Consider the following 19828-nt stretch of genomic DNA (forward strand, 5'->3'; position numbering starts at 1 on the left):
GTTGTATTTCCCTAATAGATCCACACCATTGCCATAATCGCTGAAGGAATCCCAGAGGCCTTAACCAGGAGGCTGATCAAGAAGGCTGATGAAAAAGGGGTCACAATTATTGGACCTGCAACAGTAAGAATTACCTATAGTATGGGTATTCTCCTTGAGGGAGGATTATTATTTTCTATTGGTGCTCACATAAAGTGTTCATCATGTGTAGGTTGGTGGCATCAAGCCTGGCTGTTTCAAGATTGGGAACACTGGAGGAATGCTGGATAACATCTTGGCCTCTAAACTTTACCGTCCCGGAAGTGTTGCTTATGTCTCTCGTTCTGGGGGTATGTCTAATGAACTTAATAACATCATCTCCAGAACCACAGATGGCGTTTATGAAGGCGTGGCCATTGGTGGAGACCGGTAAGGACCATTTTAGGTCACACCCAATGGCATTTATTATTCAATCACGACCACTGTCTTTATAGACCCTGTCATTTCTTTACTGTTAGGTATCCTGGTTCTACCTTTATGGATCATGTCCTCCGCTATCAAGACACTGAAGGCGTTAAAATGATTGTGGTCCTTGGAGAGGTGGGAATTTATCTATAAATCCAAAATTTACTATTAGACTTTTTTCCTTTTTATGGTCCTTTAATTGTAATGAAACTTAAATGATGGTTTTCCTTCTTTCAGATTGGTGGCACAGAGGAATATAAGATATGTCGCGGTGTTAAAGAAGGTAGACTTACCAAGCCCATTGTATGCTGGTGTATAGGTACCTGTGCAACCATGTTCTCATCTGAGGTACGGGTAGAAAATGTAGGATGGGTTGAATTTTGTTGTATCTTTAAAAAAAAAAAAAAATCTAATCTATACTTTATGGATACAAAAAAAAAAAAAAGGATGGCACTCACTGGTTAAAACTTCTTTATTCCAATACTTTAAAACATCGGCATAGGGAGGATGGGAGCAGGAGTGGAAAGGAAGACAGCCGTTTCGCGCTGCAGTAGCGCTTCTACTGGTAAAGTATTGTAATAAAGAAGTTTTAACCGGTGAGTGCCATCCGTGTTTTTTTTTTTTTTTTTTGTATCTATTGTGGCTAATTCCTTTGGAGTGGCACCCCGGTTCATGGAGCACTTCCCGCGGTACGCATGTTTGCAGTACCAGCTCACACAATCACTTGTGCAATGAATGGGCTTCCCCGCTGTGCGGATTAACACTTTGTTGGAGCGAATCTATCCTTTTCCCACTGACATGAATCTAAATCTGTTCAAATGTGCAAGATTTCATCGACTATTCCTTCAATTTTTTTTCATAAATCAAAGTGCAAGTGGAGATCAGAATCATCAAAAATCTGAGAAAAATGCCTCTTACCCCACTTACATGTCACTACACATCTTGCAATCCTATCTACTGCACTGATCATTCACTCTAAAATATGACCATCTGTATTAAAAGGAACCTGTCACTACTTTTTGCCGCTATAAGATGCGGCCACCGCCTTTCAGGGCTTATCTACAGCATTCTCCTGTGTGATCCAGTCTGATGGGTTTCTCAGGTCCGGGTCCGGCGCCTCCCATCTTCATGCAATGTCTTACTCCTGCTTGCTTGGTGTCGCATTCCTGCGCAGGTGTACTTCTCTGCCCTGTTGAGGGCAGAGCAAACTACTGCAGTGCGCAGGTGCCGGGAAAGGTCAGAGAGGTCCATCGCCTGCGCATTGCAGTACTTTGCTCTACCCTCAACAGTGCAGAGAAGTACACCTGCGCAGGAGCATGACATCGCATGAAGATGGGAGGTGCCAGACCCAGACCTGCGACACCCATCGGACCGGACCGCCCCCTGGGTGAGTATAATAAAACTTATTTTTCTTATCTTGCAGGTCAGACCGGGGGCTTATCTACAGCATTATAGAATGCTGTAGATAAGCCCTGAAAGGCGGTGGGCGTATCTTTTATAGCGGCAAAAAGAGGTGACAGGTTCCCTTTAAGATCTGTCTTCACTGAGGGATCAGATTTCAGCTGCTGGGTATAGAAGTCTACTTACAGAGGAGAGGGAATCACCTGGAGAGGCACAATAGAGAAGCTGCTGCAGCTTCTAGTGACCAGCTCCTATATTGGGAGGCAAACTGATAAAATGCAACATACTGTACAAGTCATATAAGGGTCAGAAAAGTGTGATTATTCACACACATACACGGCAACTTACTCTGCAAAGTCATCTGACGCGACATTTAATTAGGCAATCCAATAATACAGGTGTTGGTTCAGATCACAGAACCGCAAGATGTTCTGGAATCTCACTGGAAAGGTGACAGATCTATGCAATTATACTACAAATACTTTATCCTCTAGTAGGACAAGCCTCATATTTTGTTTTCAATTTGCAGTTCTTTTTCTTATTGCTACTCTATAACTTTGTGGTGATATCTCCCCTACAGCGCTCATCACTGCTGCACTCCGGCCAGTGAGCTCAGCGGCTCCACCAAGGTTGCTGAAATGAGCCATTGAGCTCTGCGATTGGCTGCAGCAGTGATGAATGCTGTAGTTGTGACGTCAACACTGCAACTAGTATCGAGCGACTGGAGATGGACCTAGGGAGGAGGGTGTGTAATATCAAGTGGTTTTTTTTTGTTTTTTTTTACCTCTGTAGTAAAATAATAAAATCAATGTGGAAAAAGCCTTTAGGCTGCATTACAATATAAGCCAGGTTTACACATCCGACACTTCGGCTGTGTGCCCACGTTAGCGTTTAAGCGTTTGTTCCGGATCAGACGCTTCAGAAACGCTTAAAATAAGCTTCTCATTCATTTTAATGCATTTTGGCCTTTTTTGTGCCAATGGATGCGGTTTTTTTTTTTTCCGCTAAGGAAACGCTTAGCGGCTAAAAATGCAGCATGTTCATTAATTTTGCGGCGTAGTCCCCCTTTTAGCTATTTCCTATGGGCCCAGAAGATGCGCGGAAAAAAGCGTCAAAAACGCACCTTTTTTTGTCAACAATGCACAGAAATAAAACGCGCATTTTCTGGGAATGAATCCGGTTTTGTCAGGTTTAAAACGCTAACGTGGGCACATAGCCATCCAATCAGAGTACAGATCCTGATGTCTGGAGTGTCTGCCTCATAAGCATACATGAGGCTGTAGAGTCAGGAGGCCCACAGCCGGTCTGGGCATCACGGTCCATTCTCAGACTCTGAATGTTGGACATGCGACTTATGCCTTACTAAGATTATTCTCCCACAATATGTAATAACTGGTCACATACTCCAAGTTCCAAGAACATACAGCACTAATGTTTCTGTAAAATATAACATTACAGTCCATGGCCTGCAGGAATGCCTTTCTTTTGAAAAGCTGAAAGGTTTCTTCTTTGGAAATACTTCTGGTTTTCTGTATTGCATGTTTTGCATTCTATATTATTAGCTGATAGAGGTTAATCAACACTAAACTTTTACCAACCCATATTCCTGACCCACAGGTGCAGTTTGGACACGCTGGAGCTTGTGCCAACCAGGCATCTGAAACCGCGGTTGCCAAAAACCAAGCCTTGAAAGAAGCAGGCGTGTTTGTGCCACGTAGCTTTGATGAACTGGGTGATGTAATTCAGTAAGTGAGACAATAAATGAGCACTTTTCAGATAGGTTTTTTTTTTTAAATTCTGAATTTTATATAGTTTCCATCTATGTAATGCAGTATTTTCTTCTATAAGGTTATCCATATGCATGTATTGTGAAAAAGAGATATTTGTTAGGTGGTGGACTCTAGCACAGGGCACATTTGTTAGATTGAGATGTTGTAGGTTTTTATTAGTTCCACTTCACTGTTTTATATGGCATCCATTAAGGGGGTTATCCCACAGTAGACATTTATGACCCACTTACGGGATAGGTGAAAAGCCCCCTGGTGCTCTGTTAAATGTCTATTGGGCTGATTAGGTGTGTCCACATGTCAGAGGGAAAAAAAAAAAACATCCATTGCTGATTCTATGCCAGATCTGTATGACATGGTGTTTTTTTTTTTTTTTTTTTTTAGCGGCAGATTTTACCCCATGTGTTGTAAAGGGTGCAATCCACAGACAGAAGTTGATCTGATTGGATGCATCTCTGGTATTCTTCTGCATAGAAATTCACAATGTTTCAATGAGCTTCACTTTGTGCTACAGATTTTCAATTTATAAATCTGATGAAAAAATTGCATCAAATCTTCTGTGTGACCAAGTGCCATACTCGATCATTAGTGCCTGACCGCTGCTCCATGCAAGCTCCTTTCTCTTTTTTTTTTTTTTTTTGTGAGGAAGAGAAGTAGCTTTGAGATCTCTGTTCTAGTGATAGGTGTTAGATCTCTATTGTTGGAACGCCCCTTTAAATTCAACACATACGGTATATCACATATACAAATTTTGGGTGCTTTAGTTGTCTTAATAACCAGACTAAGCAATACCAAAGTAACCTTCTGTACTCTGTTCAGGTCCGTATACGAAGATCTGGTTGCCAAGGGAGAAATAGTGCCAGCAGAGGAGGTGCCACCTCCTACAGTTCCAATGGACTACTCTTGGGCAAGGGTAGGTACTTCTCATGAGAAGATAACATATCTGGAAGCAAATCATTAAAGGGGTTGTCCGCTCACAATATATTGATCACCTATTCCTAGGATATCAGATTAATGGTGCTGACATCCAGCAGCTGAATTTGACTGGAGTGGAATAGCAATGGCCTGTCTAATGTTTAGTGGTTCCTGCTGGGTATTGCAGATCCGATCCTATTTAAGGTGTTACTACATATTGAATGTACCTGTGCTGTTTACATCCAGCTGCTGTCGGAGCTAATACCAGCTGATAAGTGAGGGTGTCTGTTGTTGAACCCCACCAATCTGGTATTCTATGCATTGACAGGTATGCTGACATGCTGCCCCTAATGATGGACAACATAATACAGAGTCTGGCTCCTTCATTTCAGGCAGGTATGCCTTAAGGTACCGTCACATTTACCGATGCATCAGCGATCCCGACAACGATGCGACCCGGTCAGGATCGCTGGTGCATCGCTAGTGAGCTGCCAAACAGGCAGATCTCACCAGCGACATAGCGGCGGTCGTTACTTACCCGTCAGACACGGCGATGAAGACATCCTCCCGCCCACATCCATGCGTCGCTCGTCGGAGCCAGCAGGAAGCCCAGCAAGAAGCGGCTGAAGAGAAACTGTCCAGGACGTTCTCGCGCGATCAGCGATAACCAGCGGGGGAGCCGGTTGGAGGTAAGTATCACACACAGCGATATCGCTAGCAATATCGCTGCTGCGTCACAAAATCGGTGACGCTTTAGCGACATCACTAGCGATCTCGCTTAGTGTGACGGGCCCTTTACTCTGAAATCCTTCGTACAATGCTTTTGCATTTTTGTTTTTCGCTCCCCTTCTTCCCAAAGCTAACTTTTTTTTTTATTTTTCCATCAGTATCGCCATGTGAGGGCTTGTTTTTTGCGGGACAAGTTGTACTTTTGAACGACACCATTGATTTTACCATGTCGTGCACTAGAAAACGGGGGGAAAAAATTCCAAGTGCGGTGAAATTGCAAAAAAAGTGCAATCCCACACTTGTTTTTTGTTTGGATTGTTTACTTGGTTCACTAAATGCTAAAACTGACCTGCCATTATGATTCTCCAGGTCATTACGAGTTCATAGACACCAAACAGGTCTAGGTTCTTTTTTATCTAAGTGGTGAAAAAAATGTCCAAACTTTGTTAAAAAAAAAAAAAAAAAAAATGTACCATATTCCAACACCCCTAGCGTCTCCATTTTTTGTGATCTTGGGCCGGGTGAGGGTTTATTTTTTGCGTGCCGAGCTGACATTTTTAATGTTACCATTTTGGTGCAGATACGATCTTTTGATCTCCTGTTATTGCATTTTAAGGCAATGTCGCGACAACCAAAAAAACATAATTCTGGCGTTTTGACTTTTTTTCTCGCTGCACCATTTAGCGATCAGGTTAATCCTTTATTTTATTGATTGGGCGATTCTGAACGCGGCAATACCAGTTTTTTTTTTCTTTATCTTATTTTGAATGAGACGAAAGGGGTGTGTGATTTGAGCTTTTATATATATTTTTCCCGTCTCCCATGACGGCACACATGAGAGAGGGGATCCGCCCAGTCAGGACAGGAACCCTACTGAAGATAAAAGGGCGGTACCTCTCCCTCGCTTCAGTTGGGTTTCCTGTCCTGACAGGGACCCGTGCTGAAGACAGCAGGTCACACTTACCTGCCCCTCTCCCGTGCCGGCGTAGAAGATCAGGCTGGGCTCCTGAGCGCTGGGCGTCGGGATGGAGGAAGCGCCGTCCGCGGGTCCTCCGGGGCTCAGCGTCCGAGCGGGCGCAGGAACAGCACGGCGGGGGTCCTGGGGCTCTGCCGTGGCTGCCGCGCCGCCCTCTCCCCCTCTGCCGGTGATCCCGAGCGCTGAAGGAGCGGCCGCTTCCGGGTCGCGCTCCTCTGACGTCACGCGCAGGGCACGCTGGGGAAGGGGCGTGCCCGCGTGACGTCGGAGGCGGCGCCGACAATCCAAGATGGCGGCGCCCATGGTGAAGAACGCCGATCGGTGGAGAGAGATCCCAGCGGTATGGCAGGGGGGGGGAGGGGCTGTGGGGGTAACCGGAGGAGGCGGAGAGTGCAGTGAATCCCCCTTACATAAGGGGGATGACCACAGAAGACGCACTCATGCCCAAGGCTTCAGAATGGAAGTGGGGCAAGACGAGCAGCGTCAGCAGCAGCGACAGCATCAGCGTCAGCAGCAAGACCTCTCGCCAGATGCCAGGCCGAGCCGCCAACATACCAGAAGCAGTCGCTCCAGTGGTGGGAGCGGCAGTCATAAGCGCAATCGGCATGACTTCGGTGACTTCCAGGAGAAACATCACGAGTGCATCTGAGGAGCCTCCGAGATCGGTACCCCTGATTGACAGCGGTGGTGAGTGATCTACGTGAATGTCACCCTTATGGTAATGGGGTTCCATTTTTTCTGTTTGATCACTAGGGGGCGAGGAAGGCCAGCAGCAAAACCAAAAATAGAGAATGCGCCCTATGTAAAAACCCGCTGGCAGATCAGTGGCAGAAAGATCTCTGCGCTGACTGTATTAACAGGACTATACAGGAGGAGACCCCTGATTTGGTGACTAGTCTGAAGGAGTTAATACATCAGGAGGTGAAAGGTTCCCTAAAGGCGGCCCTTAAAAAGAAAAGAAACCGTAAAAGGAGCTCTGATTCAGAGGCCTCGCCAAAGCAGAAGGGGCGGGATAGATCTTTGTCCCCCTCCACCTCCTCTTCCTCCACGCAGTCCTCAGAATCCTCCTCGGACAGCGATATAGGCGGCCGTCCATGTTTTCCAACGGAGGACGTAGAAAAACTGGTCAAGGCCATTAGAGCTACAATGGGCCTTAAAGAAGAAAAAACTCCCAAATCATTAGAGGATGTAATGTTTGGAGGACTGGAGGAAAAGCGAAAGCGTACCTTCCCTGTAAATGATAAAATAAAAGCGCTAATTGACAGGGAATGGAAAAAGACAGAGCGGTCAGGGGGCTTACCTTCCACATCAAAGAGGAGGTACCCCTTTGACCAGAAGGACTCAGAAACCTGGGAAAAAGTCCCAAAAATTGATGGGGCTGTAGCCAGATCCTCAAAAAAGGTATCCCTACCATTAGAAGATTCTGGCGTGTTGAAAGACCCGCTTGATAAGAAGGCAGATGGGTTTCTGAAGCACATCTGGGAAGCTTCAGCAGGGGGATTGAAGCCAGCAATAGCCGGTACCTGTACCGCTCGTGCCCTCATGGTCTGGCTGCAACAAATAGAGGACCAGATCAAGGATAGAGTTCCTAGAGACGAAATTCTAGCTAATCTGACACTGGTGCACGGAGCAGCGGCTTTCCTGGCCGATTCCTCTGCAGACTCCGCAAGATTGACAGCTAGAGCAGCAAGCCTGTCAAATGCGGCAAGACGAGCCCTGTGGCTTAAAGGGTGTCCCGGAGATTTACCCTCTAAGCACAAGTTATGTTCCATTCCATGCGATGGCCAATTCCTCTTCGGGAAAAAACTAGAAGAGATTTTGGAGCATGCGGGGGATAGGAAGAAAAGCTTTCCCCGATTTCCGGGAGAACCTAAGAAGCAGCCCTTTCGGAGGAGGAGATTTAACAGGGGTCGTCCCCCGGGAGATAGAAAAAGCTGGGACTTTAAAGAAAAAAGAGGATCGGGCTATATGTTTAAAGGGCCCTCCACTTCCTCCAAAAAATCTCCCCAATGACATTGGGCCGGAGGTAGGGGGAAGGCTTTCTCTCTTCCTTTCCGCCTGGGCAAATATCTCCCCCAGTACATGGGTCCTAAATATAATCAAGGACGGCTTAAAAATAAAATTCATCCGACCACCCAGGCATACCTTCATAATAACACCCAGAAGGAAAGCCCAAGAGCAACAGCTGGCCCTGGAGACGGAAGTCTTGGGACTAGTGAAAAAACAAGTCCTACAGGAAGTCCCAGCGCAAGAAGAAGGAAGGGGGTTCTACTCCCCCCTCTTCTTAATACAAAAACCAGACGGCTCTTGGAGAACCATTGTCAACCTGAGGAGACTCAATCAGTGGATAGACAATTGCTCCTTCAAAATGGAGTCAATCAACACAGCCACAAAGATCCTGTTCCAGCATTGCCTCATGGCAGTGATAGACTTAAAAGATGCCTACTATCACATCCCAATCCATCGGGAGTATCAGAGATATTTGAGAGTAGCGCTCTATATCCAGGGGCAGGTGAGACACTACCAGTACGCAGCCCTTCCGTTTGGCCTGTCTACAGCCCCCAGGGTATTCACCAAAGTGATGGCCAAGATAAGAGGCCTAGCTCGCACAGCAATACAAAGGCCAAATATGACACTGAGGAACGCAATGTCCCTTTTAGGCTCACTGACATCATGTATACCCGCAGTAACATGGGCGCAGTACCACTTAAGGCAACTACAGTGGGAAGTCCTGTCTGCGCAGAAACAATTAAAAGGGCATTTAGAAGGCAAACTATGTCTCTCAGTGGCTGTAAGAGATTCCCTGCTCTGGTGGACTGTAGAAAAGAATCTAACAGCTGGTGTCCCGTGGCAAAAACCAGTCAAGGACATCATTATGACAGACGCGAGTGCCACAGGGTGGGGAGCACACCTGAGATCCCATACAATACAGGGGACCTGGTCCTCACTAGAAAGCGATCAGAATTCAAATGTAAAAGAACTATGGGCAGTGGAAAAAAGCCGTGAAACATTTCCTTCCCTTACTTCAGGGCCGCCACACCCGGGTCATGACGGACAATCAGGCAGTAGTAGCCTACATCAATCATCAGGGGGGAACGAGATCTCGGGGCCTCATGCAAATATCAGATCTACTCTTCCAGCTAGCAGAACAACATCTGTTATCCATCACAGCATTGCACATAAAGGGGGCAGAAAATATACAAGCAGACTTCCTGAGTCGCAGGCATCTAAGACAAGGGGAATGGTCCCTAAACTCCCGAGTCTTCCAACAAATAGTTCAGGCCTGGGGCAGACCAGAAATAGACCTGTTTGCTACTGCACACAACCGGAAGGTCAGGAAGTTCTGCTCGCTAAATCCAAGGGAAAGCCCCTTCGCAGTAGATGCCCTACAAATACCCTGGAAGTTCATCCTGGCCTATGCATTCCCCCCGATAACAATGATCCCAGTAGTAGTCAGGAAAATCAGGGAGGATCGGGCAAGAATAATTCTTATAGCTCCCTTTTGGCCGAGAAGGCCTTGGTTCTCCCTTCTGAGGCTCATGTCAGTGACAGATCCATGGATACTACCAGAGATTCCAGACCTGCTTTCCCAGGGACCAGTGGTCCACTCTCAGGTGAAGGGCTTCCATCTAGCAGCCTGGAATTTGAGAGGGCGCTACTGAGTCGCCAGGGTTTCTCTCCAGGGTTAGTCTCCACCCTGTTGAAAAGTAGGAAACCAATAACATCCCAAATCTACGGTAGAAAGTGGAAAAAGTTCCTAGCCTTCCTGGGAGAACCTTTAGGGGATGTTGCTCCAGTGGGACCTATCCTAGAGTTCTTACAGTCGGGGCTGCAACTAGGGTTAGCCACTAACACACTCAAAGTCCAAGTCTCAGCTTTGGGGGCCCTATATAACTGCAATTTAGCAGCCAATAGGTGGGTGTCCCGGTTCATTAAGTCCTGTGGCAGGTCAAGGCCGGTCATTATCCCAAAGATACCACCCTGGGACCTGAACCTAGTTTTGGAGGCTTTAACCAAAGACCCCTTCGAACCACTACTAGAGCTGTCACCAAAGCTACTTACACTTAAAACGGTCTTACTGGTAGCCTTAACGTCAGCCCGAAGAGTCAGCGACCTACAAGCTCTGTCTATATGTCCTCCTTATACACAGATCTTGGATGACCGTGTGGTTCTAAGACCAGACCCGGCCTATCTCCCCAAGGTAGTCCAAAAGTTTCATAGGACTCAGGAGATCTCCTTGCCGTCATTCTGTAACAATCCCAGAAACCCGGGGGAGCAAAAGTTCCATACATTAGATGTAAGAAGAGCCATAATACAATATATGTCAATAACTAGTCAGTGGAGGAAAGATCAGTCCCTTTTTGTAGCCTTTCAGGGTAGTAGAAAAGGGCACGGGGTAGCTAAGAGTACCATTGCCAGATGGATCAGGGAGGCCATTATGTTATCCTACTCCGCAAGTGGCGCTCCGGTTCCAGAAGGCATCAAGGCTCACTCCACCAGAGCCGTGGCTACCTCCTGGGCAGAGAAGGCTGAGGTATCGATTGAGCAAATTTGTAAAGCCGCTACTTGGTCCTCACCTTCCACCTTTTTTAAACACTACCGACTTGATCTGTCTTCCTCTACTGACCTAACCTTTGGTAGAAGGGTGCTGCAAGCGGTGGTCCCTCCCTAAGGTGTCTTATTCTACAAAAGTCTCTCATGTGTGCCGTCATGGGAGACGGGAAAACACCAAGGTTACTTACCGGTAGCCGGTTTTTCCGGAGCCCATGACGGCACCTGTATATTCCCCCCCTTTTCACTCCTTTGGTGTGCACTATAGTTTGGGTGTTTCTTTAGTTAGATATAATGTGGTGATAGTTTTACCATGTGTACTAACCCGGGGGGCCTCTCATGCTCTGTAAACCAACTGAAGCGAGGGAGAGGTACCGCCCTTTTATCTTCAGTAGGGTTCCTGTCCTGACTGGGCGGATCCCCTCTCTCATGTGTGCCGTCATGGGCTCCGGAAAAACCGGCTACCGGTAAGTAACCTTGGTGTTTTTTTTCTTTTACTTTTGGCATGCTTCAATAGTCCCCATGGGAGCCTAGAAGCTGCCATAGTCCGATCGGCTCTGCTACATACAGGTGATGATCAGATCGCCTCTATGTAGTAGAATTACTTGCTATGAGCGCCGACCGCTTGGTGGTGCTCACAGTAAGCCGGCAATGCCAACCATAGAGGTCTCCAGAAGACCTCTAGTTGTCATACTAACACACCGATGCCCCGTGATCATGTGACACTGGGTTACCGGTGGGCGATTTCTGATGCGACTGCCGGAAGTGCTTGTTACATGCCGATGTCAGCTTTTTATATTGTGTTCTTTATTTATTTATTTTTTTTTCCCTTCAGGAGTTGGGATTGATCAGAAAGCCAGCCTCCTTCATGACCAGTATCTGTGATGAGAGGGGACAAGAGCTCATTTATGCTGGGATGCCCATAACTGATGTTTTCAAGGAGGACATTGGCATCGGTGGAGTATTGGGGCTACTTTGGTTCCAAAGACGGTAAGAGTCATTGCTATGCTGTATATGCATTTTGTTACAACTTGTAGACCTGCTTAACTTAACCATTTCTACTTCATCCAGGGTACCCAAGTATGCCTCCCACTTTATTGAAATGTGTCTGATGGTAACCGCAGACCATGGACCGGCCGTATCCGGAGCTCATAACACTATTGTCTGTGCTAGAGCTGGGAAAGATCTCATCTCCAGTCTTACATCTGGTCTACTCACCATTGTAAGTTCACCATAAAACTTCAGTGTGAGAGAACTTATTTCCCAAAGTGTACATTGTGCCAACGTACTATATAATATTTTACAGGGAGATCGCTTTGGTGGTGCCCTTGATGCTGCTGCCAAGATGTTTAGCAAGGCTTTTGACAGCGGTCTCATCCCAATGGAATTTGTTAACAAGATGAAGAAGGAAGGAAAACTTATTATGGGCATTGGGCACAGAGTCAAGTCTGTAAGTGTCCCATACATTGATTAAATTCTACTTTTGATGTATACTTTAATTGTGGGTGAGGGTGTTGAAGAATCAATTATATTTTTCTTTATATCGATACATGTAGGTTTTTTTTTTCCTGTTTCTTGGGAATCTAGAACATTTTTACATTTTGGTTTAATGATGGTCTTTGTAACATTTTTTTAATGTATTTATTTTTTTAGATCAACAATCCAGACATGCGAGTACAGATCTTGAAAGACTATGTCAAACAAAACTTCCCTGCTACTCCCCTGTTAGACTATGCTTTGGAAGTGGAAAAGATCACCACATCAAAGGTTATTTAAAATATCTCTCATTAATGAAAAATGCTTGACTATTCACTGATTTAGTTTATAATCTACTAGTCTCTGGAAGTATGTAAGTATAATATGAACACATCTCGAGCATATAATGCAGTCTTTATACACTACATAAAGAAAAGTATTGGGAGACCCCTTTTAATCATTTCATTCATGTTTTACATTTAAAGGGGTATTCCCATCTCGTAGATTCAATCCCAATATATAGTAGATGTAGTATTATAATTATCAAATATCTCCAATTAGAAATGTAGTATAGTTCTTCTGATAAGCTATGTTGCCTACTGCATGTGCAGGGCACAGTAGCTTGGGTAACCTTGGTTACGAGCACTCAAAGTGCTAGTTGTTAGTTGTCGTAACCATGGATACCTTAGCTACTGTAGTGCCCTGCACATGGGGAAAGTGACATAGCGAATCAGAAGAACTAAATATTACACTTTTAATTGGAAGTATTTGCTAATACTAACATTACACTTACTACATATTGGGATAGAATCTTGGAGATGGGAATACCTCTTTAAGCCCCATTGACACGAGTGTATTAGGCTAGTTTCACACTGGTGTTCAGGAGGGCTTGCGGATGGCTGCCCACTTCCTCCTTTCTTCCTCCGTGAAGCTCCGCCCATGCTCCACCTACTACTGCCGCAAGCGTCCAGCATTTCCCTGCGTACCTATCTTTAACATTAGGTATGCAGGGACATGCGTTGTATGCTGATGTGTCCGCATGCGGCGATTTGATGTGTGCAGCGACTGCACAGAAACGCAAAATTTTGGAGGAACCAGGCTGCCATCCGCAGCCCTCCTGAACGCCAGTGTGAAACTAGCCTAAATTCCAGCCCCTCGTCATGCAGTTTGTCTTTACTAACATTTTGTGAATGAATGGCTTTTTCTAACTAGTTCACTGATAAGTGTGGTCCTGTAATAAGATGTCAGTGTTGTTACAATCAGCATTATCCGCCCAAAATCTGTATGCTGGGAGCCTCATCTCATGGGTTTCCATGGCCAATGACTACATACGAGCCTTACATCACCAAGCACAATGCCAAGTGTCACATGCAGTGGTATAAAGCACAAGTACATTGGGCTTTGGACTGAGAAATCACTGGCAATCGTAATAGACGAGTCTGGGATTGGTGAATGCCAGGAGAACGTTTCCTGCCTAGCTGCACTGTGCACATGGAAAAGTTTGGTAGACGAGGGATCATGCTATGCGGTTATTTTCCAGGGGTCGGCTGAGGCCCCTTATTTCTAGTGAGGAGAAAATCTTAATGCTTCATTATACCAAGATCACTTGGACAATTGTAGTTTCCAACTTTGTGGGAACAGTTTGCGGAAGGCCTTTTTCTGTTCCAGAATGACTGCTCCAGTGCATAAAGCAAGGCCCATAAAGACATGGGTGTGGGAGAACATGACCGGCCACACAGAGACTTCACAACCCCATTGCACACTTTTGGGATGAACTAGAATGGAGATTGCGAGCACGGACCTCTTGGCCCACCTCACTGTCTAACCTCACAAATTCGCTTCTGGATGACTTGGCAAAACGTCCCATAAATACACTCCAAAATCTTGTGAAACGTTTTACTAGAAAGAGTGGGAGTTCTTGTAAGGAAAAAGGGGGTGGGGGGCAATTCCATATCAGTAATTATGGATTTAGAATAGTAAATCATAGTCACCTGTAGGTATAATTGCTATGTTATCTCAAGTTTACAGATCACATAAAAATCATGCATGGGTTTACGTAATGAGAACTGTTGGGACTTGCTAGATCAGCTCAGTTATTATCACGAGGACATAAACGCTGATTTATACTTCTTTCTTATTCTATGTATCCTACCTTTTTAGAATCAAATGCAAAAACTAAATTAAAAACCACAAATTAGAAAGAGAAATCTACTCTAAATGCAGTCTTTATAGCGTCATGCAGAAAATTATCAAGGCCTAATTCTTTTCTTTTTTACCCTGGTAGAAACCGAATCTGATCCTGAATGTAGATGGCCTGATTGGTGTTGCCTTTGTGGATTTATTGAGGAACTGTGGTTCTTTTACAAGGTAACTATAGTCTTCTATTCTTGTATATTGACTGGATGAAGGCTTTCAATAACCTTCTTGTGTGCGGTGTATGGACGTATAGTTTCTCTTGGTTTTTGTGCAGTACATGGAGATAATGTGGCAGTGATCAGCTAGTCACTTAATTACTGCTAACTTTTCAGATTTTTAGTTTTGAGGATTTTTTCCAAAATGTGTTTGTTTTTTTTTCTTATCAGGGAAGAAGCTGATGAGTACATCGATATTGGAGCACTGAACGGCATCTTTGTACTGGGACGAAGCATGGGGTTTATCGGTAAAATTATGCTATATACTTCTTACAGTTTGTAGATCATAGTTAAAGGGAGTATTCTCTTCTGTCTGTAGGAGCACATCACTCCCCAGCCTCCATGAGTTCTGGGAGGGTGGTGCACACCTAATGATCCACATTTGGGACTAGTGGCATATTTGCTCCGCTGGCGAAAACTCTACTCCCTCAAATGCCGCTAGCAGCAGCAGTGGAGCTGGCTAGCTTTTGAGCCGTACTTGTAAGCCGTATAGCAAAGCTTGCACTCCTGGCCTTGGAAACTGGCCAATGCTGATAGTTGGCCAGTTACCTAGGCAATGAGCAGTAAACTAAAGATTTAAAAATCTCAACATTCTTGAGAACAAAGAGGATTTTTAGTAAAAGGTAAATTGCAAAATTACCTATTTGTATAAGAACTTGAGGCAGTACCTTCCACTGTTTATGGCGAAGGGTAATTGTTTGTACTATGTGGTAGGGATCAGTCTACATGTGCCCTACATATGTGGAATTTAGCACTTTTTGTTCAACTATCGAGATCAATACATAAGCAAACAATCTTTGTATCATAGCACTACTGTTACAGGACTGCAATCATCTAGTCGTAATAATACAATTGGTATAAAGGAACAAAAAACCTCGAAGCTAATATATAAAGTGATTAGTACAATAGTTGTCCTTAGGGTTTTAGTCTGAAGGTTTTTTCTTCATGATTCTGAACACTTTGAAATGATTTTGTAGAAATCTTGCAAGGAACAAAGGGGTTAATCCTCCTGTTGATCAGTTTCATTAAACGGGTTGTCCACTACTAGGAAAACCCCTTCTTAAACTAAATGTTCGGCCCCGATAAAATTTATAAACCCTATACTCTCATCTCGTGGTGGCACTGTTCCCACGGTGTCTGTACTAGCTCACCTCGGGGCTGTGGTGCGGTGTTGCGATGCCGGCGCTCCATCAGCCCTGCTGTCACTGTCTCCGCTTTCAGACAAACTGAACATCAAGCAGCAGCCAAGTCTGCAGCTCATCCCGGACTTCCTCTTCATGTTCAGTTTGTCCGAAGGCGGAGTCAGCGATGCCAGCGCTGATTGGATGCCGGGCATCACCTTTCATTCCACCGCATCACAGCCCCGGGGAGAGCGAGTGCTGACATTGTTGGAACAAGCCGGCCCAGGAGGTAAGTGTAGGCTTTATCGGGGCCGAACATTTAGTTTAAGACGAGGTTGTCCTAGTAGTGGACAACTCCTTTTATGTTTTGTGGCCAAATGAAGCCCTTCCCATTAGCCAAGGAGTGAGGCTGGATGATTTTTTTTTTTTTTTTTTTTTTTTTTTTTTCTCTACTGCAATGGGAGCAGGTTTCTGTTGTAGCCAGTTTTCTTACAGCGAGGAGGAGCAAGAATTGGCTCCAGAGACCGAGAGAAGATGTCTTTATAGATTTGTTAACCAATTAAAGCTGCACTCTGAATCATTATAATATGTTAATATTGAATATATGAAATTGGAACTGCATTACTGCTGTAGAAAACATGGTAAAAATGAAGGTACTTAGGCACAAATTGGCCATTTCGTGTGAGCCCGACAGCCAGCGACAAGGGACTCAAACCTAACATGATGCCTCTTTTCTGGGCTAAAAGCCTGCAATTATATGGTGGGTAGGATCAAGCTCTATTTAAAACCGCCTTAGGCTGATGGGAGGAGTACTCAGTCAGGTGTACACTGCAAATATCAAACGGTTATATAGTGGCTCTACTAGCTCGCACCTGTTCACACTTTTTGTTTGTTTGGAAATGCTGGTGAGTTTCTAGATAAGTAGTTTTCACTGCAACGAGACAAACTATAATGAAAGAAAAGGAGGCGATTAAGGGAGTAGGTAATGTTACATCTCCGCCTCATTCACTTCAGGGTAGCAGAGCTACAGTAGGGATCAGTGTGGTGCTGTTAACACATGGTTTACAATCAACAGTTACTTCCTGGTGACATCTGTTTATATGAAATATTAATGTTATTTTTTGCAGGACATTACTTGGACCAAAAGAGGCTGAAGCAAGGATTGTATCGACATCCTTGGGATGACATCTCCTATGTTCTGCCTGAACACATGACCATGTAGTCATATGAAAGACGCTCCCGTTAGGCTACTTGATACGTTGTTGCGCACCCGATGGACGCTTCCTCTGTGCAGGCTTCTTGCAGTAGTTCTTGCGTTCTGCAGCAATGCAAACAGAGACTAGAATTTTATGTTGCTGTTTAATGTCTTTAATGTTATGGTCAAGAGTGTTTATTCATTTTTTTTTAAATGTGTTATTTTATATTTTCCCACCCCCCCTTCCTCATTGATTAATATGTTACATTCTTTTACTTTGATGTGTGTACGTTTACGTCAGATTAAATTGTACTGACGACCGTATTTATTAAATGAAATGGCACTGTGTCGGACTTAAGTCCTCATTGACTGTGTGCAAGGTTCGGCGCACCTGCCTTCCTTACTACTGCAGCACTGGGATCTGATCAGTGGCTGAGGCAATGTCCTCATTCTTCCTTTTCATTGGTTTTATTAAATGTCTCCCAATGTGGGTGCACTGCTGTAGAGCTTGCTGAAATATTTCAGACACATTAAATCATGGATTACCTCCGATTTCCTGACTAGCGTTTGATTTTCAGGTATAAAGAGGTGGTTATTCATGCAATCAATAGTAATCTCCTTAAGGCCTCATTCAGAAGTCTGTGATTTTTCACATGTGCAAAAATAAAAACTGTCCCAAGTGTCATCAGCATTTTTGATTTGACTTTTGTCAGTGCTTCAGGTTTTACCATCCGTGTTTCATCACCGATGTTTAGGTATGGAAAATGTAAATACATATCCTTAAAAAGCTTTTTCCTATGAATTACAATGTTAATTACGTACAGCACACAGTTGCCATACATGTACTGTTAATGATTTTCATGGACCCATAGACTTGTATGGGTAATTTTTATTCATAACAGCGATAAAAAATAAAGGACATGTCCTGTGTTGTTTTTTTTTTTCCCCTTTTTTTATTTTGTGGTCAAATGATCTACAAAAATAAAGCGAAAAAGGAAGGCAGCACTCCATAGACTTAGTGAAAAAAATGTGGCTTTTATTCAGACCCACATGGAGTGGTGACGTTTCGGCTCACACTGAGCCTTTTTCAAGCAATGACTTTCACATACAAGTGAGTGTATATATACAGTGCCTACAAGTAGTATTCAACCCCCTGCAGATTTAGCAGGTTTACACATTCGGAATTAACTTGGCATTGTGACATTTGGACTGTAGATCAGCCTGGAAGTGTGAAATGCACTGCAGCAAAAAAGAATGTTATTTCTTTGTTTAATTTTTTTTTAAATTGTGAAAAGTTTATTCAGAGGGTCATTTATTATTCAACCCCTCAAACCACCAGAATTCTGTTTGGTTCCCCTAAAGTATTAAGAAGTATTTCAGGCACAAAGAACAATGAGCTTCACATGTTTGGATTAATTATCTCTTTTTCCAGCCTTTTCTGACTATTTAAGACCCTCCCCAAACTTGTGAACAGCACTCATACATGGTCAACATGGGAAAGACAAAGGAGCATTCCAAGGCCATCAGAGACAAGATCGTGGAGGGTCACAAGGCTGGCAAGGGGTACAAAACCCTTTCCAAGGAGTTGGGCCTACCTGTCTCCACTGTTGGGAGCATCATCCGGAAGTGGAAGGCTTATGGAACTACTGTTAGCCTTCCACGGCCTGGACAGCCTTTGAAAGTTTCCTCCCGTGCCGAGGCCAGGCTTGTCCGAAGAGTCAAGGCTAACCCAAGGCCAACAAGGAAGGAGCTCCGGGAAGATCTCATGGCAGTGGGGACATTGGTTTCAGTCAATACCATAAGTAACGTACTCCACCGCAATGGTCTCCGTTCCAGACGAGCCCGTAAGGTACCTTTACTTTCAAAGCGTCATGTCAAGGCTCGTCTACAGTTTGCTCATGATCACTTGGAGGACTCTGAGACAGACTGGTTCAAGGTTCTCTGGTCTGATGAGACCAAGATCGAGATCTTTGGTGCCAACCACACACGTGACGTTTGGAGACTGGATGGCACTGCATACGACCCCAAGAATACCATCCCTACAGTCAAGCATGGTGGTGGCAGCATCATGCTGTGGGGCTGTTTCTCAGCCAAGGGGCCTGGCCATCTGGTCCGCATCCATGGGAAGATGGATAGCACGGCCTACCTGGAGATTTTGGCCAAGAACCTCCGCTCCTCCATCAAGGATCTTAAGATGGGTCGTCATTTCATCTTTCAACAAGACAATGACCCAAAGCACACAGCCAAGAAAACCAAGGCCTGGTTCAAGAGGCAAAAAATCAAGGTATTGGAGTGGCCTAGTCAGTCTCCTGACCTTAACCCAATTGAAAACTTGTGGAAGAAGCTCAAGATTAAAGTCCACATGAGACACCCAAAGAACCTAGATAACTTGGAGAAGATCTGCATGGAGGAGTGGGCCAAGATAACTCCAGAGACCTGTGCCGGCCTGATCAGGTCTTATAAAAGACGATTATTAGCTGTAATTGCAAACAAGGGTTATTCCACAAAATATTAAACCTAGGGGTTGAATAATAATTGACCCACACTTTTATGTTTAAAATTTATTAAAATTTAACTGAGCAACATAACTTTTTGGTTTGTAAGATTTATGCATCTGTTAATAAATCCTGCTCTTGTGTGAAGTTTGAAGGCTCTAACTTATTTGCATCTTATCAAACCTGCTAAATCTGCAGGGGGTTGAATACTACTTGTAGGCACTGTACATATAATTTAACCCCTTTCTGCCATCGGACAGAATAGTACATCCGATTGCAGCACCCCTCGCTTTGATGTGGGCTCAGGCGGTGAGCCCGCATCAAAGC

The 19828-nt window shown here is 44.6% G+C and overlaps 1 protein-coding gene across 2 annotated transcripts in view; it reads left to right on the forward strand.

The window, feature by feature from the left end:
• Positions 1-17558, forward strand: part of ACLY (ATP citrate lyase) — a 94923-nt gene extending 77365 nt beyond the window's left edge. For both annotated transcript variants that reach the window (XM_073572373.1, XM_073572374.1), the window contains 13 exons: positions 19-123; positions 212-408; positions 498-579; positions 682-792; positions 3463-3590; positions 4452-4545; positions 11639-11793; positions 11875-12025; positions 12110-12253; positions 12457-12570; positions 14564-14646; positions 14862-14938; positions 16939-17558. In XM_073572373.1, the coding sequence (XP_073428474.1) occupies positions 19-123; positions 212-408; positions 498-579; positions 682-792; positions 3463-3590; positions 4452-4545; positions 11639-11793; positions 11875-12025; positions 12110-12253; positions 12457-12570; positions 14564-14646; positions 14862-14938; positions 16939-17033 (1536 nt within the window). In that variant the 3' untranslated portion in view covers positions 17034-17558. The remainder of the gene's footprint in view (positions 1-18; positions 124-211; positions 409-497; positions 580-681; positions 793-3462; positions 3591-4451; positions 4546-11638; positions 11794-11874; positions 12026-12109; positions 12254-12456; positions 12571-14563; positions 14647-14861; positions 14939-16938) is intronic.
• Positions 17559-19828: the final 2270 nt, after the last annotated feature.

Source organism: Dendrobates tinctorius, unplaced genomic scaffold, assembly GCF_039654945.1.
Source record: "Dendrobates tinctorius isolate UK_male_01 unplaced genomic scaffold, ASM3965494v1 ptg000032l, whole genome shotgun sequence".
Taxonomy (NCBI): domain Eukaryota; kingdom Metazoa; phylum Chordata; class Amphibia; order Anura; family Dendrobatidae; genus Dendrobates; species Dendrobates tinctorius.